The 23,274-nt window shown below is 42.7% G+C and overlaps 2 protein-coding genes and 1 long non-coding RNA gene across 4 annotated transcripts in view; 2 read left to right on the forward strand and 1 right to left on the reverse strand.

The window, feature by feature from the left end:
- The window catches only part of agpat9l (1-acylglycerol-3-phosphate O-acyltransferase 9, like), a 5,620-nt gene extending 1,886 nt beyond the window's left edge, over positions 1 to 3,734 (forward strand). The window contains exons 4-13 of the mRNA XM_042100507.1: positions 433 to 727; positions 840 to 914; positions 1,146 to 1,235; positions 1,493 to 1,586; positions 1,680 to 1,795; positions 2,159 to 2,214; positions 2,308 to 2,393; positions 2,508 to 2,636; positions 2,818 to 2,897; positions 3,030 to 3,734. Coding sequence (XP_041956441.1) covers positions 433 to 727; positions 840 to 914; positions 1,146 to 1,235; positions 1,493 to 1,586; positions 1,680 to 1,795; positions 2,159 to 2,214; positions 2,308 to 2,393; positions 2,508 to 2,636; positions 2,818 to 2,897; positions 3,030 to 3,141 — 1,133 coding nt within the window. The 3' untranslated portion in view covers positions 3,142 to 3,734. The remainder of the gene's footprint in view (positions 1 to 432; positions 728 to 839; positions 915 to 1,145; positions 1,236 to 1,492; positions 1,587 to 1,679; positions 1,796 to 2,158; positions 2,215 to 2,307; positions 2,394 to 2,507; positions 2,637 to 2,817; positions 2,898 to 3,029) is intronic.
- Positions 3,735 to 3,916: 182 nt separating this feature from the next.
- LOC121715124 lies at positions 3,917 to 5,867 on the reverse strand. Its single transcript, XR_006033530.1, has 4 exons — positions 5,595 to 5,867; positions 5,171 to 5,225; positions 4,957 to 5,020; positions 3,917 to 4,733 (listed from the first exon to the last, which is right to left on the reverse strand). It is a non-coding gene; the product is annotated as an uncharacterized LOC121715124 (long non-coding RNA).
- A 1,092-nt stretch (positions 5,868 to 6,959) lies between these two features.
- On the forward strand, positions 6,960 to 23,172 carry tnksb (tankyrase, TRF1-interacting ankyrin-related ADP-ribose polymerase b). 2 transcript variants are annotated; one of them, XM_042100505.1, is made up of 28 exons: positions 6,960 to 7,463; positions 7,717 to 7,941; positions 8,316 to 8,411; positions 9,077 to 9,113; positions 9,580 to 9,655; positions 10,562 to 10,582; positions 12,071 to 12,165; positions 12,682 to 12,748; positions 12,934 to 13,120; positions 13,476 to 13,597; positions 13,730 to 13,821; positions 14,075 to 14,153; positions 14,438 to 14,609; positions 15,040 to 15,119; positions 15,284 to 15,429; positions 15,833 to 15,998; positions 16,198 to 16,417; positions 16,695 to 16,804; positions 17,108 to 17,296; positions 17,710 to 17,947; positions 18,385 to 18,467; positions 18,746 to 18,866; positions 19,157 to 19,254; positions 21,144 to 21,218; positions 21,343 to 21,448; positions 21,626 to 21,812; positions 21,949 to 22,105; positions 22,735 to 23,172. In XM_042100505.1, exons 1-28 carry the CDS (start codon positions 7,004 to 7,006, stop codon positions 22,819 to 22,821), a joined length of 3,792 nt encoding a protein of 1,263 aa, XP_041956439.1. In that variant the 5' UTR covers positions 6,960 to 7,003; the 3' UTR covers positions 22,822 to 23,172. The 2 variants fall into 2 exon arrangements, with proteins under 2 accessions (XP_041956439.1, XP_041956440.1); XM_042100506.1 differs by lacking the exon at positions 10,562 to 10,582.
- Positions 23,173 to 23,274: the final 102 nt, after the last annotated feature.

Genomic DNA, 23,274 nt, shown 5'->3' on the forward strand with positions numbered 1-23,274 from the left:
TAGGTGGTCTGTGCGTTTCTTTTTTATTGGTTAAGTGGTCCTTCATCTGAAAAAGTTTGAGAAACACTGTTCTAGAGAGTAGAGTTGTTGTCCTAAAGCTAATATCTTCTTTGTAGAGTTGTAGTTGTTGTCCTAATACTAAGATCTTCTTAGTAGAGTTGTAGTTGTTGTAATGCTAAGATCTTCTTAGAGTAGAGTTGTAGTTGTTGTAATGCTAATGTCTTCTAAGAGTAGAGTTGTAGTTGTTGTAATGCTAAGATCTTCTTAGAGTAGAGTTGTAGTTGTTATAATGCTTCTGGCAGTGTCTGTATTCAGGAGCAAGCTGAACATAAACTGTGCTTTCTTCATATGATGGCAGTCATCATCATGCCGTTGCATAAGACTTGTGCCATCTGATTATGATGAAAACGTGGTTGTTGTCCACCCCTGCAGGAATCATCGAGAGGGACGATGGCTCCATGGAGCAAGAGATTGGGGAGCTGCGGCATGGCCGACCGAGGACCCAGGAGGGGGGCGACTTCACCCTCAGCGACGTCTTCTACTTCAGCAGGAAAGGCATCGAGACCATCGTGGAGGACGAGGTCACCCAGAGGTTCACGTCCGAGGAGCTGGCCTCCTGGAACCTGCTGACGCGCACCAACTACAACTTCCAGTACATCAGCCTGCGGCTCACCATCTTATGGGGAATGGGAGTCATGGTGCGCTACTGCATCCTTCTCCCTCTGAGGTGCGGGGTCCTCTCCACTCTCCAGCATCTTTCTTCCCATCCATTTTCCCGTTGTTCATTAGTTGTTGATTTAGCCTCATCATCCTAATCTGCCCCTGTTTTTTTATTTCAGAGTTACCCTGGCCTCTATTGGTCTAATCTGGCTGGTGATAGGAACAACACTGGTGGGGTTTTTGCCAAACAGCAGGTAATATTTCAAATGGGCATGAATCACAAACAAAGCTGTCATTATCTTGAAGGTCAACTTTCTAGAGAGTTTCATTACCTAGTTATGCTTCTGTCTGAAAGTGTTATTGTGTTCTGTGTGTGTGTGTGTGTGTGTGTGTGTGTGTGTGTTTGTGTGTGTGTGTGTGTGTGTGTGTGTGTGTGTGTGTGTGTGTGTGTGTGTGTGTGTGTGTGCGTGTGTCTGATTTGGCAGGGTGAAAAACTGGCTGAGTGAGCTCGTCCATGTCATGTGCTACAGGATCTGTGCAAGAGGCCTTTCAGCCGTTATCCACTACCACAACAGGTGAGGGGCCCAAGGGATCTCCTGTACTACAGAGCAGACAGTCCAGCATGATATCAAATGACCTAATAGTTTCTATGATGCAAATCATAGGCAGTGCACATCTTATGAAAAGATCTACAAATCGGGAAGTTTTCATCACTAGTTTTGCAACATGAATGAGAAAGCCAGCATAGCATTCATTTACAGTGATATTTCCTTTACATTCTATAATAATTCAGAGTTGCCATTTTTTTCCGCTTGTATGGTATTCTTCACAGAGAAAACAGGCCCAAAAGAGGTGGACTTTGTGTTGCTAATCACACTTCACCCATTGATGTGGTCATTCTTGCCAATGATGGCTGCTATGCTATGGTAAGTAAACAATTACATTTTGTTGCTGCTGATTTTAACTGCCTATATCACATCTACCTCATTTTCATTGTTTGATTGTGCCTTAATCCTCAGGTTGGTCAAGTCCATGGTGGTCTCATGGGAGTGATTCAGAGGGCTATGGTCAGGTCCTGTCCGCACATCTGGTTTGAGCGATCAGAGATGAAAGATCGCCACCTTGTGACTCAGAGGTAATATGTCAGCAATTTCACTCCAGCTAGATAGATAGATTATAGATAGCTAGAATTGTTGTCTGGTGTATCAGAAACAGCAGATATAAAGATAGCCATCTTTACAGCTGTGCACAGATAAGATAGATGAAAAATACACAGATAAGCATGAAAACACACACACACACACACACACACACACACACACACACACACACATACCTTAAACCAGTACCTTAAGGCTTAAGTAATAGGGTTAGCCTTTAATCAATAATGAAACTATAATTGTACTATACTATATAACTGTAATTTATCCAATATTTAAATTAATTCAGTTGATGTCTGACCTTGGTCATTTGTGTTTGTTGTGTCTTGTGCCGGCAGACTGAAAGATCATGTGAATGATAAGACCAAGCTTCCCATATTGATTTTCCCTGAGGGTAAGATTTTTTTTTTAAGGACATTTACTCAAATATACTCCCTAATTCTTCAGTTGTTCGAATGAGGCATGTTTTGCTCCTTGGTATCCACAGGAACATGCATCAACAACACATCAGTCATGATGTTTAAAAAAGGAAGCTTTGAGATTGGCGGCACAGTCTACCCAGTGGCTATAAAGGTGAATACATTCTCTTCTGTTCACCTTGCCTTTTGAGAATTAATTCATTTAGACTATTTTATTGGGCTTGCGGATACCTACCTTCATTTACATAGCAGTATGCTCTTCTCATAGTATGACCCCCAGTTTGGTGATGCCTTCTGGAACAGTTCTAAGTACAACATGGTGAGCTATCTGCTGAGAATGATGACAAGTTGGGCTATTAAATGCAATGTCTGGTATCTTCCTGCCATGGCCCAAGAGGTAAGTTCATATGAATATCATAGTAATTACAATTTTACATTTATGCATGTTTGTATTTATTTATTTATTTGTCTATTAATTAGCTATCGTAATGCTTTTTCTTGATGATATGATGATTATAGGAGAACATACACAATATTTTATCCTCAGACTAGATAAGATTTATTTTTTGTTTACACAGGAAGGAGAAGATGCAGTTCAGTTTGCCAACAGAGTCAAATCTGCAATCGCTCACCAGGGTGGACTGGTAGATTTATCCTGGTAAAAAATAAATACCAATTATTCTTTCATCTTTTCATCTTTTACTTCTTTTACTTCCCACTTTAATGGAATGATATCTGCTCCTGTGTGTTTGTTATTGGTTATGTCGTCATGGTGTTTTGTGTGTTATAGGGATGGGGGCCTGAAGAGAGGGAAAGTGAAGGACACGCTAAAGGAGCAGCAGCAGAAGATGTACAGCAGCATGGTGGTGGGGGACGACAGCAGCGGCAGTGCCAGTGACTGACCTTTTTCCGTTCCGACTAAAAAGCCACAGTGTCCGAAAGCATTTTAAGGGCGGAACACACTTCCCTGCATTTGATTTAACAAACACCACCCTGAAGTCCAATGAAAGATACAGTATATTGTTTTTTTTTTTTTGTAGTAATTCCAACTGCCCAGTAGATGGCATCCAAAGGTTATGACAACATTTAAAGTTCCATAACCCACCACCTGAATGAGTGAATGGGCTCATTCGACTTCTTGCAGCGCTGCGCAAGTCTGGCTGGTGGACGACAGCAGCGGCAGTGCCAGTGACTGACCTTTCTCCGTTCCGACTAAAAAGCCACTCGGCAATCCCTCTCAGCATCTGAAAGCGGAACACGCTTCCCTGCATTCATTGCAAAGTGAGTCCTCTGCTGCTGGAATGGAATACCGTGCCATTGTCTGGGGAATGGAGAAGATTCATAGGGGACTGAATCACGGACTCCCTTTCCTTTGATTGAGAGGTGTTATCCTTGATATTCAAGAAAGAATGAAGCACAGCTCAGGATTGTCATGTATTGTGTGTCCCCATTGCAGAGTCTTTTTAAAATAAAGTGTTCAGCACTCCGAAACAGATATGTAGTTTTCTTTGCTATTTTTATGCAGCTGAATGTGCAGAGGAAGTCAGAGGAACCGCAAAGCTGTTGCAGTTGTATTTTCAAGTGAAAATAATGAGATCACTGAATAAGATAATGAAAATGAGATCACTTTCTAGTGATCACTGAGATCACTGAATGAGATACTGAAAATGAGATCACTTTACTCAAAATTTTTCTTTTGGTTTAATGTCAGTTCACACAATACAGAGCTATTTTTTTTGCTTCCTTTAAAGGCACAATAGCTGGCCTTGGTACAGAACATGGTTATGTGAGTATATCATTTGGTTTATCAAACACCACCCTGAAGTCCAATGAAAAGATACAGTATATTGTTTTTTGTTTTGTAGTAATTCCAACTGCCCAGTAGATGGCATCCAAAGGTTATGATGACATTTACATAAAGTTCCATAACCCACCACTTGAATGAGTGAATGGGCTCATTCGACTTCATGCAGCGCTGCACAAGTCTGGCTGAATGTGATGCTGGATTTAACACAATGCATGTTTTTATTGTGCAAAAGTCCAGAAAGTATCATGTTCAGCCAGATGTGTCCGGCACTGCATGAAGTGCATGCAGTTAGAATAATGACATTATTCACAATAGAATTCACAGTTAGAATAATGACATTATTCTAAGTTTGAGGATAGGCTAGACATGTTCAAGAATTGGCACACATATTATTTACTTTCATTTGTTATTCCAGAGTGAAGTTAATACTGTTTCTGGTTTGTGTGTGTGTGTGTGTGTGTGTGTGTGTGTGAAACAGAGAGAGGGAGAGAGAAAGAGGCATTTAGAATTATTTGTTGCAGTCATGAAACATAAAATGGGTATGGGGACATTTGAAAAGTGTCCTTGTCCAAGTCTAAAGAATGGCACACATGGGAGATTTCTTGGAGCCTTCTTTGCCAGACTTCCTGCCAACCTCAACTTCCTCTTTGCTCCCACGATGGTGCAGAGCAGTCTCCTCTGTCAATGCTAGAATTAAACACATGCTATTGTTATAACCAACTGATAGTTGGCTTTTCATTTACATTGTCATTTAGTTATTGTGTTTTAATTACAGCTTTCATGTCATTTTTACATGCCATACTGCAAACATACCAAAGAAGAGGCCTATCTTTCAAAACAGAACAATAGCACGGTATCGCTGTACAGATGCAGTAAAATAACCTATTTTAGGGTAGGTGTTAGCATTTACCTTTTGAAAGTGTATTCATGTTGTCTCCATCTGGACCTGAGAGACATGATTGGTTTTGATGACCCTGTTGTTATTTATATATATAAATAAAAACATATATAAATGTATAATATAAGTATATATAAAAAAATAATTAGATAATTACATATTGAAATCAATTGTAAATCAGCTAGACAAAATAATTTGTCATCCATTTGTAGCCTATACTTCTTACCACTAAAGTGTCCAAAATGTCCTTCCTCCTTGTTTTTGGAAGGGTTTCCAAGTATCTGTTTTTAAAAGAAATCATTTCCATCCAAAATCATCATCATAATCATCATTTTATTTTATCATGATCATCATCATCACCACCACCACAAGCCAGTAAAACCATAGCTTCCCAGTTTGGTTTCAGATTTGGTTTGCAGAAACAAGGGTGTTATCATAGCAATGTAGATGATAGAACAACTTACACTAAAGTTACAGCACAAAATTCTGACATTTTCTATGCTGTGACAGGCACACTTTAGGCTCTAAATATGTTAAATTCACACAAGTTTTTTTTGTCTTCCAGAAAATAAACAGATGTTTAATTGCAGAAATAAACACACATAACACACCCAGAATCAAATATATGTATCTTGTCTTGAGCCACTTACATTTTCAAATAAGAATCAGCTCCGACTTTCCCTGATGCCCCTGAGGATATTGGCATTTCTGCCCTCTAGGGACTGCTACAGACCAACATCAAAGAAAGCAGAGGTCGAGGAGTAATGTCAGAGGAGACAAAAAAAAAAAAAAAAAAAAAACTTTTGTCAGAGTCACTTCTCCTGTTTCTCACTTCTCCGCTCAGGCAATGTGTCACAGTTTGGCTGTCCTGTGCTGTTTTCCTGTGCTGGTTTGTTGTTGTCACCCTAGCAACCGGGAATACAAAGACAATGGTTCATTCTAAGCTGCCAGTCTTTCAGAGCACAACCTGCCTTGACACAGTGCACTGGTTAATGATTATGTTTACAGGATCTTGTTTTTGAAATGTCATTACTCTCTAAAGCACTCCAACATACTGTTCATGAAATGTTCTATAATGCAAGTGCAAGTAGATTGGTTTCATTCATGGGCTTTGTTCAGCGTTTGACTTTAATCTGTATGACATGAGGCATTCATGAGGACTACCCTCAATGAACCTCTGAGAATAAATAAAGGTCCTCATTTTCAGTGAAGCCGAGATGAAGATAAGATAATAAGATAACCTACATAACATTATAGAGGAGGAAGGGACTGAGGCCAGGGCTTTAAATGAACAAGCAGTAGCATTTCTATATATCACATAGTCTAGAACTGGCATGACCCTCATGTAGCCTATACAATTATTGGGTTGACAGTGTGTGACTTGGAACTGAGATGGCCATATCTTGGTATGATTGAGCGGTATGGCATAGGAAATCATCACTTCTAAAGGTCACTCAAAGTTTTAACACACTTTGGCCTTCACATGGTTCTACCACATCAAATGCAATTTAATTCCAATAGAAGATGAGCAATAGGAAATTGAAAAGCCTAACCCCCACAGGCAGTAATGTCTGTTGTAGGTTTAAACTAAATGTTTTGTCTGCTCTGAGTCACTTGATATGACCATTCAACATGTCATGCCTATGCCCTGGGTTCTCAAGGACACACCCCACAACAAAACCATGGACAAGGATGGGACAGTGCATTTCAAAATATGAAGTGATTTCCTACTGATAATGTTGCTGCATGATAGGACACATGAGAGAGAGGGAGAGTCTAGGCTACTTTTACACTTTAGAAATAGAATATCTTTCTATAATTAGAGAGAGATTCATGCTAGACAACTATGCTGCACACTTTTCTTAAAAAACAGGGCATGTCATGATATTAACGATTATGAATATTTTCCTTTTTGATATTTGATGTCAAGCGCAGGATAACAATGCACGATAACTGATCCAGTAGTGTGCCAAAGGCTTTCGTGTTTATATAAGCTGTTACGTATTTCCGGTTCTGTATTCTTCCGCTTATCGCTGACACGCAGATTTTACGGGGCAAAATGGCCGTGTCCCGTAGATCATCACAACAACAGCAAACTACGCTACAATCTCCGCCGAGAAATGCTGTTATTTCAACCCCTCCGGATTCTCCCTTAACCGTAGTAGGATCATCGAGTTTGGTTTCGACTGACGGTAGTCAGGAATGCAGCGGCAGTATGGAGCCAACGCCAGCCTCTCCTGAAATGCCCACTACCACAACGACGGCCCTCGCTAGCCCCCTCTGCAGCAGTAGCAGTTCCCACACAAACATCGGCGGGGCTAGCAGCTGCAGTACGAGCCCGGGCTCAGGAGCCACCAGCCCGGGGGAGGGCGTCTGCGCTACCGGTGGAGCCTTCCGAGAACTCTTCGAGGCCTGCCGCAATGGTGATGTCTCTCGGGTTAAGAGACTTGTGGACTCTGTGAATGTGAATGCCAAGGACATGGCTGGGAGGAAATCTACGCCGTTACATTTCGCTGCAGGTTTGGCATGAACGCGTTCTTTCATGTTTGTAAATATCTGCGGTGCGAGGTGACCAGCTAATGGGCTAAGCTAATATTGGTTTGCCCACAACAACATTTTGATATTCATACGAAGAAGCTCATAGAATAATTGTGTTAAATAGTATTTTCCGATTTTATGCGTTTGTAAGATTTAATGCGTTTGTTTTTGTCAGATTTTTTCAAGCGTGAATGCCATTGTTATTCTAATGGCTGGCTTCTGGTCCTCCCACAGGCTTTGGCAGAAAGGACGTGGTGGAACACCTCTTACAGACGGGTGCCAACGTGCATTCCCGTGACGACGGTGGTCTGATCCCCCTTCACAATGCTTGCTCTTTCGGTCATGCTGAAGTCGTCAGCCTGCTTTTGTGCCAAGGCGCAGACCCAAATGCCCGGGACAACTGGAACTATACCCCTCTACACGAGGCAGCCATCAAGGGCAAGATAGATGTTTGCATCGGTAGGGTTTGGCACACAGTACAGCTGTATGACTATATGGATACATACCACTGATGATTAAATGCTTTAATTCCTTCATTCATTTTAAACTGACATAATATAAACGTTATTTTTTGACAGAATATACGTTATTATTTGACAAAATATAAACATTATAGGGTGACACTTTCAACAAAAGTAACATTACATATTTTGCACTTCTGTGCATGAGTGTGGCGTTGTTACTGCAGCAGCAGCCCCTTTTGCGACACTGCCTTTTCGCATGCTCTCTTGTACTGAGTCTGCTTTGAGGCTTTTCCACCCCCTCCCTTTGCTGAGGTAGCGGTTCTGTGTCGGTCCGCTGCATTGAGGCGCCTGCTTGTGTTTCTCTCACAGTCCTGCTTCAGCATGGAGCTGATCCCAACATCCGCAACACTGACGGGAAGTCTGCCCTGGATCTGGCTGACCCCTCTGCTAAGGCCGTGCTCACTGGTGAGTGCAGTTTTTTTTTTTCTGCCTAAACACACTGTTGTCTGATACAAGCAAGAAATCAAGTGTGTTGTTTAATGTATGATTATAAAAAGCATGCTATAAAGTGGTCAAGAATTAAGTGTTGGTGAGGGGAGGTATATGATGCAGAGGTAGTGCAAGTGTAAAAATTACTTAGACTAGAAACACACAGTAGCAGTTAAGGAGCAGTCTGTGATTTTACCGGCAATCTTTTTGTCAAATTCAATGAATTGCAAATCATGGCCCTCTTGCTGTCAATTCCATTCAGTGTGTTTTGTGTTCTAATGTTTGTACAATGTTTGCTTAACTCTTTAAATGGGAAACAAACAAGTGGCCCGGGCCGAGCCATAAACAGTCCCAGCCAATCAATGCAAAGGGAGGGATGGAGGCTAATTTGTTTTTCTGTTGAGCTTAAATGTCAACAACCTTTTCTCAAAAAAACAGGTTGCAGACTACATCTCTAGGTAGAAATACTGTGAAGCATTGGTTCTGTAAAATCCCACTCAGTGCAACAGGGAGTGTCACATTTTAGGTCATTTTATAGTTATTTGTGCCTACAATATTCCATCTCTAGTGAAAAACATGCTTCTGCACATAATTACTTGCTAGTTGTCTGATTTGATTTTTTGTGTTCTGTCCCGATCTAGGGGAATACAAGAAGGATGAGCTTCTAGAAGCTGCAAGGTGAGTGCAGATACTAATCCTGTAAGTTCTCTGTGTTGGCAGAGCTGTGTGCGCCAAGCAGAAGGTTTGGGACCTGACCTTTACAGACAGGGACTCACAGTCGTGGCTATGAAAGTTGGCACGAGATTAGTACTGAAGGAAGGTTATGTTATTAACCCTGCTCAGGTGTACACTAGCTGATTGTTGATGGGCCTGTATTTTGTAATACACTGAAAGGGGCTTTGCATTTGCCACCATTTGACATGCACACCTCACAAAACATTCAAGCAAAACATCTCTACTAAAGCTGTTAGGTTCATAACTGAAAAAAAAAAAAATCACTGGTTATTTTGAAGACAATACTGAGAGAAAAGCGATGCTTAATCTCGATCAGTGGCTTCATGATCTCTGAGTGAGTTGTGGATTACTGTGTTTGCGCTGGTCATCCGCTTTCCTGATCGGTGATGCATGTCCTGCTTTTGTTCAGGAGTGGAAACGAGGAGAAGCTAATGGCTTTGCTCACACCGCTAAATGTCAACTGCCATGCCAGCGACGGGCGCAAGGTAAGACACTAATTAAACCGTGCACCCGGTACACTGACTGCAGAACAGCCGCGTGAACTTTGTAGACTATGTTTCTTCTGCACCAAACAAATAATCCAGTTGTTCAGGATTGAAAAGACACAGCCCTCTGTAAACCCTTTCTCTGCAGATAGCAGTTTAATGCCATTATCTTCAGGGATATTTCCATCAGTACACCTAAACAATAGCATCACTCATGAGTAATTTTGAAAAGTATGTGGCTGTGTTAAGGTTTAGATGTTTGCCTTTAATATCAGGGCTGCCCTGCGGCTGTTCATTTAATTTATGCAAGGTTAGATATTCCACTGATGTAAAATGTGGACTGGGACATATAGCAGCCATGGCCTAGTTGAGGTTAGGCTTCTAGACCATGCTTGTTTTGATTTGGGTCAGACTTTACATTTCTGCTCATTATAGTCTGATCTCTGTAATAGTTACCATCATATCTTTTCTCAGATGCTGTAGCCAAGGCTATTGCTCTAAGTGGTTGCGTTCTTTCACTGAGCATGTTATCCCCAGTCCTCCTCACACAGAGATAGATAGAGGGAAACTAGCCTACTTAACATGTAGTTGATGTGTTTACATGAAGCTCCCTGAAGAAATGCCAATGGCTAGATTAATACTTAGCATTAGGCAGCTTTTAATAGTGATGATAGTACAAATGTTACCCATTAAAGGTTTTGGTGGTTCATGGCCTTTTTTTTTATTTCAATTGAAATGACTGATTAACAAATGATAGCTGATGGTTATAAGTAATATATTTTGTTGTTTCTATGAAATACTGAAACTGTTAAGACAAACATTATAGGAATCCTCACAGTTGATGGGGCAAATGTCATTTTGTAATTTTTGTTTTGTGTCTCTTATTGTGGCGAAATTGTCGATCAGTCAACATCACAAAAAATGCTGGTAAGTTGTATTTTGAAAACAGCTTTTAGATTGATGCACTGATTGTGTTTTTTTTTTTTTTTACTTTTTGAAAGCCTAAATTTGCCCCCCTCCCTGAGCTATCACATTTAATTGCACAGAATCCTGGGCCTTTTTTCCCCCCATTCCTAGTCACTGTCCATGTCTCTGCCAGGGTCCCCATTTTGATGTCTGTCTGGTTGAGATCATGGTTGAGATGGGCAGCTGCTGAATTTGAGATGTCCTATTTATACCGGCGTCCGGAATGTTCTGTTTCCTGCTTTTTGACAGCGCTCCGTCCTCTTTGCGCCGTTCACCCTTCAAATCCCCCCTTTTTTAACCACTGTTAATGTTTTTTTCACTCCTATGAGTCTGTTCTCTGTGATTAAATGGATGCATGCTTTAAGTTCTGCACCTGCACTCTCTCTTGAGTATTTCCAATCTCTTCTCGGCTGCTACCATTTGACTTTCATCCCTCATGGCATGGAAATGTGTATCCAGTGACAACTGCAATTCTCACAATAGGAAATGTCATCACCTATTTGCTTGGACCATCATCCGTATGTGATAATGACCATTTGCATTTTGGTGCTGAATCATATTCTGCTTGTGTAACTACAGTCTCATGCCACTAAACCATGAGATTCTGCATTGTGTTTTGATTTCTGTCCACTCTGGTCATGTCTCTTTGCATGCGATAAGCGGAATCTTATGTGTGGGTGAATGCCTGACACTCTCTTTCTTGTGCAGTATGTACTAAACTTTGCCCCTTTTTTAAATTGTGGAACTGCATTTTCTCTAACACTGTGTTTGGCTGAAGTGTACTGTACAGCTCCCCAGACTCGTTTATTCGTGCAGCACCAAGATAGGTTTGGTAAAGAAGTCTTCTACTGAAGATGCATAGAGCTCAGAGTGACTTACATCACTTAATCACATGTCGTTTAGCTGCAGACAGTGGTGGAGCTCTTTAACGGGTTAACGTTGGCCTTTTACAGTGTGGTTTTGTCTTAAAGCGGGCTGCAGACAATTGTCCGTTAGTTGCAGATGAACCAGAGTGCCCTCGAAACAGCACAAGCATGTCTGCACTCGGGTCTTAAAATAATGGGCGTCTCACTTCAAGGCGGATTGAGGACGCTGGCTGGCTGCCAGAAAGGAACAATTGAGAAAGCTTGGCGCCCTCCCTCCCTCATTCTGCTACACTCACACACACACACACACACACACACACACACACACACACACACACACCCTCCCTCCACTCTCCAGGGCCATCGTTAGATGCGTATTCACAGCGAGCTGCCTTAGTTGCCCTCAGCCAGTGAGCATCACAAGGATCATGAATATTCAAGTCTGATGATTGTGCCTCTCTCTCTCTTCCTGCCCTTCCTCTCCCGACCCCCTCCCCTGCCCACCAACCTCTCCCTCCCTCCCTCCCTCTTTCTCCCTCCCTCCCTCTTTCTCCCTCCCTCTTTCTCTCTCTCTCTCCCTCAGTCCACCCCCCTCCACCTGGCGGCAGGCTACAACCGTGTGCGGATCGTTCAGCTCCTGCTGCAGTACGGTGCAGACGTCCATGCCAAGGATAAGGGGTGGGTGTCTGTGTGTGTGTGGGCGCTGATACCTCTGGCACTACCATTGTCATATGTGTCAAAATGTCCGAGATGCTGCTTCTTTCAGCCATAGAGTGACTCAAGCATTATATAAATTGTATTGTTTATTTAAATGCCTTAAATATATGCATATTATAAATATTGTGCCTTTATCTTATTCCTGTAATTAAACAAATAATAGGAAGTAAATGTATTTATCATAGTTGCACTTTTATGAAATCATTTGGACTTGGATAGAGGGCACTGACTTTTCCAGCGTTCGTACACAGAACAAACGTATTAAAAATGAGACTGCTTTGAAGAGGGGGGAGGGTGAAAAAACACCATAAATTAGAAAGGCAGACTTGTCTCCTGTGGGGAGGTGTGTGTGTGGTAGACTTGAGGAGGGTGGGGGGCTGTTGAGTTTAGGAATTTCAGATTCACTTATGTTCCATTTGTGTTGCTCCACTGAAACGGGGCTAAATTATTTACAACAAAAATTCTTTTTCACCGTAGTGGCCTGGTTCCCCTTCATAATGCCTGCTCCTACGGCCACTACGAGGTGACAGAGCTTCTTCTGAAGGTAAAACACTTTTTTTTGCATTATATCGATCATTTTGTCCAGTAGTCTTAGTACTTCATTGTGAGAGTTGCCTGTTTTAAGTGTTAAATCCATATTTTTAGCATGCATTGTTACCATACCCAGTGTCCTTGCTCTCACCCCTGATGTTTGATGGTGTTGTGTCTCATGTGTGTGTGTGTCTTCAGCATGGCGCTTGCGTGAACGCCATGGACCTGTGGCAGTTCACCCCTCTGCACGAGGCAGCCTCCAAGAACCGCGTGGAGGTGTGCTCCTTGCTGCTTAGCCATGGTGCCGACCCCACGCTGGCCAACTGCCACAGCAAGAGCGCTGTGGACATGGCCCCCACCGCCGAGCTCAAAGAGAGGCTCACCTGTGAGTGAGAGCGACCGCACACATCTCACTGTTATTTCAGTATATTTATACTTTCGCACTCTCTTTAATACACAGGGCTTAAAGTGTTCAGGCACCATGTCTGAATTCAGGCGTGAGCTGGTATGCTTAAGATTTGAAAATAGGCAATGAGACTACAGTATATATGACGTCCTCATAAATGTCTGATAACTTCATGCACAGACATTTTTATTGCTTTAAGCCCTGAATGCAGTCAAAGTTGAAATCCAGTGTTGCATTGAATCAAAAATCAATGCATTGCATTGTTGTTGTTTTTACCATGTATAAGAATAGATGGATTGGATGGATTTTTTTTTTTTTTCTTCCACAATTCCAGATGAGTTCAAAGGTCATTCACTGCTCCAAGCTGCCCGCGAGGCGGATGTAGCCAAGGTGAAGAAGACTCTTGCCTTGGAGATCATCAGCTTCAAACACCCACAGACGCACGAGACGGCGCTGGTGAGCTTTGCCTCCCATCTCCCCTCTCAAGTGCTTTTTTTGACACTCCAATGTATTTGGGTGTGGACTTTTCCTTCACTCATTCACTGTTTTCTGGGGGTGGTGGTGTTGTCGTGTTGTGTTGTGTTGCAGCATTGTGCCGTGGCGTCCCCACACCCCAAACGAAAGCAGGTCACAGAGCTGCTCCTGCGCAAAGGTGCCAACGTCAACGAGAAGAACAAAGAGTAAGTCACACCATGACCGACAATCACAAATACTGTGTACTGTTGTTTTGGTCTCCTCTCTTGTAATGAGGCACTAACCGCTGCATCTCTCCTCTGTCCTGCTGCATCTCTCTTCTCTCCTCTGTCCTCCTGCATCTCTCCTCTCTCCTCTGTCCTGCTGCATCTCTCCTCTGTCCTGCTACATCTCTCCTCTGTCCTGCTGCATCTCTCCTATGTCCTGCTGCATCTCTCCTCTGTCCTGCTGCGCTCTCAGCTTCATGACCCCGTTCCATGTGGCCGCTGAGAGGGCTCACAACGATGTTCTGGAGGTTCTGCAGAAACACGCTGCTAAGGTACCACCCATCAGTCTGACATGCTAGTGCATATGAAACAACACCAAATGAATTGTGGAAAATGGATCCATCATATGCAAGGAGATATACCCTTTAAGCACTATTCCTTATGACTAAGAGTGTAGCATTGTGGCTGTGTAATGCTGTTGTGGTGTTGCCAAAATGGTGTTGGTATTGTCTGAACATCCATCCTCATTTTCCCTATCTCGCGTGCGCGTGTGCGTGTGCGTGTGCGCGTGCGCGTGCGCGTGCGTGTGTCTATGCGTGTGTGTGTGTGTGTTTAGGTGAATGCCCTGGACACTCTGGGCCAGACGGCGCTACACCGCGCGGCTCTGGCCGGCCACCTGCAGACGTGCCGGCTGCTGCTCAGCTACGGGGCCGACCCCGCCATCGTGTCCCTGCAGGGCTTCACTGCCGCCCAGATGGGCAACGAGGCCGTACAGCAGATCCTCAATGGTAACCTGTGTGTGTGTGTGTGTGTGTGTCTATGTGTGTGTGTCTATGTGTGTGTGTCTATGTGTGTGTGTGCGTGCGTGCGTGGCTGTTATTATAAGATATTGGTCTATTAACGGTCATGGGCAGCCATTTGGAAGTGATACTGTTTCTTTTACCCATAAAGATTCTACTTGGCAGAGTCTGAGCTCAGAACATTAATTTGATCTTATCATTATTTTATCTAAGCTTTGAATCCAAATGGCATTTATATTTGTGTGTTGTCAGGACCGTTAATAGATCTGTACATTCTCTCAACATCAGTAATATTAATATCAGACTTGCATTATCAGTAGCCTACATTGTACTGTGTGTATTTACTTACTACAATATTTTATGTTATCAAGATGTTGTATTTCATTTCTGTATTGTTATAATTGGGGTTTTTTTGCAGAAAACATTCCCACTCGTAACTCTGATGTTGACTACCGGTTCCTGGAAGCGGCTAAAGCTGGAGATTTGGATACTGTGAAAGTAAGATTTTTGTTTGTTATAAACAGAAGGTTCTCATTAATAACACATATAAATGATGGCACGCATTGTCCAGTGTTCATTAAGCATAGCTCTTTGACTGCGTAAACTACGCTGAATCATGACTACACAGAAGTTCCCTATGCCTCTTTCCTCTCCACCTGCAGCAACTGTGCTCCCCCCAGAACGTCAACTGCCGCGATCTGGAGGGACGCCACTCCACCCCCCTACACTTTGCTGCTGGCTACAACCGGGTGGCGGTGGTGGAGTACTTGCTCCAACACGGGGCCGACGTCCACGCTAAAGACAAAGGGTGAGCCTCGCATACTCAGTGCTCCTGGCTGAGGAGCCGTGTTGTGCTCTGTCATGAAGTACAGCTCTCATATGACTGTTAATGACTGCTAGATTGATAATACATGTTGAGGCTTGTGGACTTTGATGACTTGGTATTGATATCCACACATTTTAAATGACTTAGCTTTACAGTAATTTAATCAAGTTAAATATTTAATGGCAGTTCCTCATATTCTTGCATTCCCTGGCTTAAAGTCAAACATATGACTATGGAAAATAATGCCAAAAATAATAAATAATAATAGTAATATTTTTTGAATATTATTAGCTGAATATCATTTGAATGCATTATTTGTAGTATGATTGGCTGATATAACCTTATAATAATGCAGTTTAAGTATTGATTTATGATTTTCCCCCAGTGGTCTGGTCCCGCTGCATAACGCCTGCTCCTATGGTCACTATGAGGTGGCGGAGCTCCTGGTCAGGCACGGCGCGTCTGTAAATGTGGCCGACCTGTGGAAGTTCACTCCATTGCACGAGGCCGCAGCCAAAGGCAAATATGAGATCTGCAAACTGCTGCTCAAGGTTGGCTCCTCATGTTAATGTTGTTGTTTTTTATCTTTTAATGCTCCTGTTCACCTTTACTATATTGCACATTTAACATTGTATTCAAAGTAATATCCTTAATGAAATTTGTTGTGTCATTACTGTGCTGTCTTCAGTATGTTTCAATGTATTTGACTTTAGAGCACTCTGATGATATCTCTCTTTTGTTCACGTTCAGCATGGGGCAGACCCGTCCAAGAAGAACCGGGACGGAAACATGCCCCTGGACATGGTGAAGGATGGGGACACGGACATCCAGGACCTGCTGCGCGGTGACGCCGCCCTGCTGGACGCCGCTAAGAAGGGCTGCCTGGCCCGCGTGCAGAAGCTCTGCAGCCCTGAGAACATCAACTGCAGAGACACGCAGGGGCGCAACTCCACACCGCTGCACCTCGCAGGTAAGAGAGATACCTGCAAACACCTGAGACACACACACACGGGCACACACACGGGCACACGCACACACACACGCACACATTTGATTTGATATTGTGTTTTTTTGCATCATTTTGTGAATTGTTTGGGATATACCGGTATATATAAAATTTCCCTCAGGATAAATAAAGTATCTAGCTATCTATCTAGCTATCTATCTATCCATCCATCTGGGTTGAATGGTATGGATTTCTTGGTTGAATAGTTGACTCAACTTAACTTGGCTAATTCTCTTTGCAGCTGGCTATAATAACCTGGAGGTGGCCGAGTACCTTCTGGAGCATGGTGCAGATGTGAATGCACAGGACAAAGGAGGACTCATTCCACTGCATAACGCTGCATCCTACGGGGTGAGTGCAGAGGCTAGCACATTCAGAAACACTGTATGTGCAGTGGACTGCATGCATAAAATGTTCATCTATTGTTTATTTCTCTTGTAAGTTAGTGTAAATTTCTTATGTCTGCAGGTGTTTGCTAAATGTACTCTGATCTGTACAAAGGGAATGGTCGACACAATGAAATATGTTTAGCAAAGAAAACTATCACATTTGTTCCACCACTGTTTGCATTTTTGCTCAGTAAGAGAAGCTAACACATTCACAAGCCTTAACATTAATGTTCTTTCTAATGTTCTTGTCTCGTGTCTCCTGCAGCACGTGGACATTGCCGCCCTGCTCATTAAGTACAACACCTGTGTGAACGCCACGGACAAGTGGGCCTTTACCCCCCTGCACGAGGCGGCGCAGAAGGGCCGCACCCAGCTGTGTGCTCTGCTCCTGGCCCACGGCGCTGACCCCACCATGAAGAACCAGGAGGGCCAGACAGCGCTGGACCTGGCCACGGTAACATGAGCTCGCTCAGAACCAAAATACAATACAGCCACAACACTCTGCCTGATGAGACTGTGGAGTTATTGTTAGCCTGCTCTGCTCAACAGGAAACTGGTACTAGTACGAGGGAACTTGCTCACGTACACATAATGTGCCTTACTCATGGTTTCCGCATTGGTTGCTCAATGATTTATTTATTAATTTATTTATTTACAGCGTGAATCACGTTAAGGATTTACTGACTAAAAGTTTATTTCCATAGATAAATATTCACTCATTCAACCACTCACACACTGTGCTCAACCTCTCACTTAATGTATGTTGACACATACACTCTCACACTCTCTCTCTGTCTCTCTCTCTCTTGCGCTGTCTCTCTTACACACACAAACAAAGAAACTAATTGCTCTGATATCCCGTCTCAGGCTGATGACATCAGGGCCCTTCTGATCGACGCCATGCCTCCGGATGCGCTACCCAGCTGCTTTAAGCCGCAGGCCACAGTGGTCAGCGCCTCAATCATCTCGCCGGCGTCCACGCCCTCCTGTCTGTCGGCCGCCAGCAGCATCGACAACCTGGCTGGGCCGCTTACAGAGCTGGCTGGGGCCTGCGGCTCGGGACCAGCAGACGGGGCCAGCGGATCTGACCGAAAGGAGGGAGAGGGTGAGTGACCAGAGAGAGAGAGGCCAGTGTTTGGCTGGTTAAAGGGTATTATTTGACTGGAAAGGAGAGAGGGGCCTACTGGTTAAATGGTATTATTTAATAGGAATATATGTTTTACCTCAGTAAGGGAGTATTATGTTATTCAGACAGTTTCCAGTACATAGTTTAAGTCTAATCCTAGACTAAAAGCTTCTTTACCATGGGGAATTTTATTGAAGTTTTCTTTTTGTTTTGGACTAGGCTTAATCCATGTATAGGAAACCTATCTATTATATTGTGGAGTATGATACTACTATGCTATTATATTATTATGGTGTGGAATTTGGTGGACTCGTTTATCTGACCTTTTAAAGCATTAATACAAATAGAATATTGATAGAGAATGCTATTCTCTCACAGTTAAGGTTGTTAAATCTGTTGTTTCATTGCTTCCTCAGTGGCTATGCTGGACATGAACATCAGTCAGTTCCTGAAGAGCCTGGGGCTGGAACAGCTGAGAGACATTTTTGAGAGGGAGCAGGTGAGGGGTCCAGTTTCCACCAGAATTTTTTTTTTTTCTCAGCAGTTCTGTTGTTTTATCTTATGTTATGATATGGCTTTTTGAGCATGTCCTTGTCCATCTCATTGGCTTAGGTCAAAAGTCGACACATTTAAGTCCAACAAGATTGTGATATGTATCAGTCTTAATGTCTTAACATTTCCAGATACGATTTCTATCCCCAGACTGTTAGGTTTATTCTGGACACTTAACTCGTCCTTGTATGACATCTTGTGTCTTAACGCCTCCTCCCCCCTTAGATCACACTGGATGTGTTGGCAGACATGGGTCACGAGGAGCTGAAGGAGATTGGCATCAATGCCTATGGTCATCGGCACAAGCTCATCAAGGGCATCGAGAGACTACTGGGGGGTCAGCAAGGTAAAGGGCTGACCAGGGACTCCAGGCACCGTAAATGTGTCTGTTGTGTATGGAAAGTGTGGTTTTATCAGATAGTATGTACATACATACCACACATAACCATACATGTGCTGACTATCTAGTTGTACCTTAGTATTCATGAGTTGCATTTCAGATGATTAAGGGACGTGTGTATGGTCTTCACCGTTGCTATTTCATAATTGTCTGTATTGTACATTAGCATTCTTAAGATCATGCTTTTTAACGTTATAGTCATGTTTTCTTTTTTTCTTTTTAATTATTTTCTGCAGGTGCCAACCCGTACCTGACGTTCCACTGCACTAACCAGGGCACGGTGCTCATCGACCTGGCTGTCGATGACAAGGAGTTCCAGTCGGTCGAGGAGGAGGTTTGTATTTCCCCTCAATCGCAATGAAACTGACACCCCACCCCACCACTATCTCTTTCCAGCAGACAATTAGCATGTTTCCATCCAACTTCCTAATGCGCATTTAATCTATTTGAATAAGAAATCCCGGTTGGAAACACGTGAAATGCGCATCAAAAATCCTAATGCGCATCTATATTTGATTCGCTAGAGGGGGGTGGATTAACTCTCGATGCGCATAAGGTATAATGCGAATAAAGTTGATGGAAAAGGTTTATTCGCATCGTGTGACGTAACCTTCAGAGAATCTCAGCAATCTCTGGCGCTTCCCTAACATTAGGCAACTTGATGTGCTCTCTTTCTTGTTTCCGTGGAATAAAACAAACTGAATACACACATCGGTGCACAGTTGTTTTGCTGACGCTAAAATTTTCGCCAACAACTCTGTATTCGGCACATGTCGCAAGTTTATACAACTAGTGCAGTGCCCGTTCAAACATGGCATTCCTGTAGAAAACCTGTAGCCCAATTAGCCTACTACATGCCCGCAGGTTTATAGGATGATAGGGAAAAACATCATTCCAGCTAAGCATTCAATAATGAATAGTTGTCATAATATATCATATCATAATATATTAGCCTATAATTAATGTGCAGTAAGCAGAATTTAGGCATGACTGCATGTGACATTTCTGATCAGAATGGCATAACAAATGTTTTGAGTTAAGGCTAGGCCTATAGCTTATTGAATAACTTTCCTGATAGTGAAGACAAGCCATTTTGTGATTGTTTGACATTTGCAACGATGTGACTCAAAAGCAGTGTTTGGTAGCATAAGTTGCTCTGTCTGCCACTTGTTGTCTAGCTGTGTGGCACGTCTTCTGAAACGTTAAATTCGGGACTATTAGCCTATCGCTTGTTTCATTTTGGGACCTTGCCGTCGGAATTGTAGTTTGTTTATTCAAAGTCTCATGTCCAATGTAGCCTGGGGTATTCAAAGCGTCAGTTTATTGCACATACTTTTTATGTAATTTTGAATAGCCACTACCTACCCGTGTTTGTTGGCGTGTTGTTGCAAAATCCGTGTAATTTTATGCAAGCAAACATGCAGGGAGTCTTTATTGTTGAGGTCAGACATGATAATCAAACATCTTGCATTTTAACCGTGATTCAGTGCTGCCAAATCTCTGCTTATCCTCTCTCTGCGCAGTGCTGTGTGAGAGGGGTGGCTATGATAGAGTGGAGAAAGCCAACGTGTGCTTCTTTTACCAATATATAACAATATGTTTTGCTTTTCTCATCCAAGCAACGTCAAACTATGCGCTGCACTTACTCATGCCAGTAGAAAGACACCTGCCAAGTTTGAAATTGAATGGATAAACCATACGCAGACAGACGTTCCTGCAATTTATGGATAGATGCGATGGCTTGTTTGTTGGGATAGGCGTCCGACAACGAGTACTCAGGGCAACAGCCGGGTCTATCATTTGGCATAATTCTTCAAACAATGACTTGCTGAATCTAAAGATCTCCACCCACTGTTGGTCAGTGGCAGAGCTGTAATCGGGCCTTAAAAGTTGTTCAGTCCCCAGGGCTGTTGTCACTTGAGATCAATCATGTCTCAGTGTTCATCGGTTTGTTCATGTGCACACCAAGCATGTTGTCAGTTGGCAGCAATCAAGTGATTAGCACACACTTAAAGGTTCAGTCCAAAACACTTTTTGTCAAATACAGCAAATTGCTCCTGACACTACTACAGGAGCAAGAAAGGCAGGAGTGTTTTTGATTGTCTGCTGTATTTTCGGAAATCGGAATCGCAAACTCCACCTTTTAATAGCACAGGAAAGTCCTCAGTGGAAGACCAACAGCAAGGCGTGGAGCCTCACTGAGGCCCATGTGCTCTTTTGCAGATGCAGAGCACAATCCGCGAGCACAGAGACGGGGGGAACGCCGGGGGTGTCTTCAGCAGATACAACATCCTCAAGGTACAACCCGCCAGGCCTGCGCCCTGTCTCCACATATTCCTCTACCGATGCGCTCACTTTTGTTTGTGGAAATGATGGTTTTGGCATTAGTATTGAGATGCCTTTGTTCTTGCTCCGTCTGTAGATCCAAAAGGTGGTCAACAAGAAGCTGAGAGAGCGATACACTCACAGGCAGAAGGAGATTGCTGATGAGAACCACAACCATCACAATGAGCGCATGCTCTTCCATGGTAAGAGATGTTTACATTTACATTTATATTTATTTGTATGATCGCGCACTGTGTGTATATAATATATGCATGTGCATTTATGTATATGTATGTACATATATATTATACATCACACAATATTGATTCACTCTGACAATAAGGACACTTATTGATGAATCTTTTTTTTTTGTCTTGTAGGATCTCCTTTCATAAATGCCATCATTCACAAAGGTTTTGATGAGCGCCATGCTTACATCGGAGGAATGTTTGGCGCTGGGATCTATTTTGCGGAGAACTCCTCTAAAAGTAACCAGTACGTGTACGGTATCGGTGGAGGAACTGGCTGCCCCACACACAAAGACCGTTCCTGCTACGTGTGCCATAGGTAATGCCGCCGGCCTCACCTGTACCTGCACTCTAAAGCTCTGCATCTGTGTCTAGATGTTATCCAACCTTGTCTGTCTAGATGTTATCCAACCGTGTGTGTGTGTGTGTATTTGTGTGTGTTTCCTGTGGAACAGGCAGATGCTGTTCTGCCGGGTGACCCTGGGGAAGTCCTTCCTGCAGTTCAGTGCCATGAAGATGGCCCACGCTCCACCCGGCCACCACTCAGTCATCGGCCGGCCCAGCGTCAATGGCCTTGCCTACGCCGAGTACGTCATCTACAGGGGAGAACAGGTGAGTAACACTAGTGCTGTCAGTAGTGTGTGTGTGTGTGTGAGATGGATGTTTTTAAGGACCGAACTGTACAAAATTGTGTTCATTCAATAACTATGCCCTCAAATTCTTTACATTCAATTTAGTATTTGATAAGATTTGGTTTATTTATGATCAACTTATGCAGGATTAGTGAATACACTGAATAGTTATACTAACAGTGAATTCCCTCTGATTATGCTGTCATCAGGCATGTATTATTTTGTTTGGTAACTTTTGCACTGTCAGTGTTTATACGGATACATATATACATACATACATACATATTTTACCATTTGGTCGTTACCATACATATATACATACATACGTATTTTACCATTCGGTCATTACCATACATATATACATACATACATATTTTACCATTCGGTCGGTAATGATCATCTCTCGTCTGCTCACCTTTATAGACCCTTTCAACAAGGTAAACAAAAACAATGCTTGAACGTTCTATTTGGGCCCCAATCTACTTCCTCTGCATTAAGATAACATATGGAATGTTAAAAAGGAAGTCTTGTGGGGCCAACTATGATGCTGATAATGGAACTCTCTTGAAAGGGTCTATAAGGAATCTCAATGTGTGTGTTTGTTTGCAGGCCTACCCAGAGTATTTGATCACGTATCAGATCCTGAAGCCGGACAGCACCCCTCAGCCTCCCACCGGGGCGGAGCAGAAGTCCTAGTCTCTAACGGTCATGCAGTACAGCACAGTACAACCATTCAGTCTCGTTTGTTGCACAAGAAAAGTATGTGACCTTCACAAACTCAATTGACATTTGTCTTATTCATGGATATCCCCCATGTATGCATTAAGAATTTGCACTTTTGAACGATAGTTATTTAAGTCATTGGAAAGTAATTGCTGACATTTAATGTACATTTCATGTAAAGTGTAAAATGTCTTGTGTTTAACATTTATCATTTGAATTGTATTTTAAAAGAAGAATCTAATTCTTTGGTTCTAATAATTTCTCAGATTTTTTTTTTTTTGAATAAACCTTGTTTTGTGAGTCCACACAACTATCAGATCAAAATTGTCTTGTGTACTGCAGCATTTTTATTTCAATATATAGAAATTAAATGGAACAAATCAGCTGATTTCACAGTAACAGCTAAAATACTGGTTAAATGAAATT

This window comes from Alosa sapidissima, chromosome 8 (assembly GCF_018492685.1).
Source record: "Alosa sapidissima isolate fAloSap1 chromosome 8, fAloSap1.pri, whole genome shotgun sequence".
In the NCBI taxonomy this organism is placed as follows: Eukaryota; Metazoa; Chordata; class Actinopteri; order Clupeiformes; family Clupeidae; genus Alosa; species Alosa sapidissima.

Coding starts and splice junctions, on each gene's coding strand:
- tnksb (XM_042100505.1), top strand. CDS start 7,004: ATGGCCGTGTCCCGTAGATCATCACAACAACAGCAAACTACGCTACAA. Junction 9,114..9,579: donor GAGCTTCTAGAAGCTGCAAG/GTGAGTGCAGAT, acceptor GCTTTTGTTCAG/GAGTGGAAACGAGGAGAAGC. Junction 14,154..14,437: donor TGCAGAAACACGCTGCTAAG/GTACCACCCATC, acceptor GTGTGTGTTTAG/GTGAATGCCCTGGACACTCT.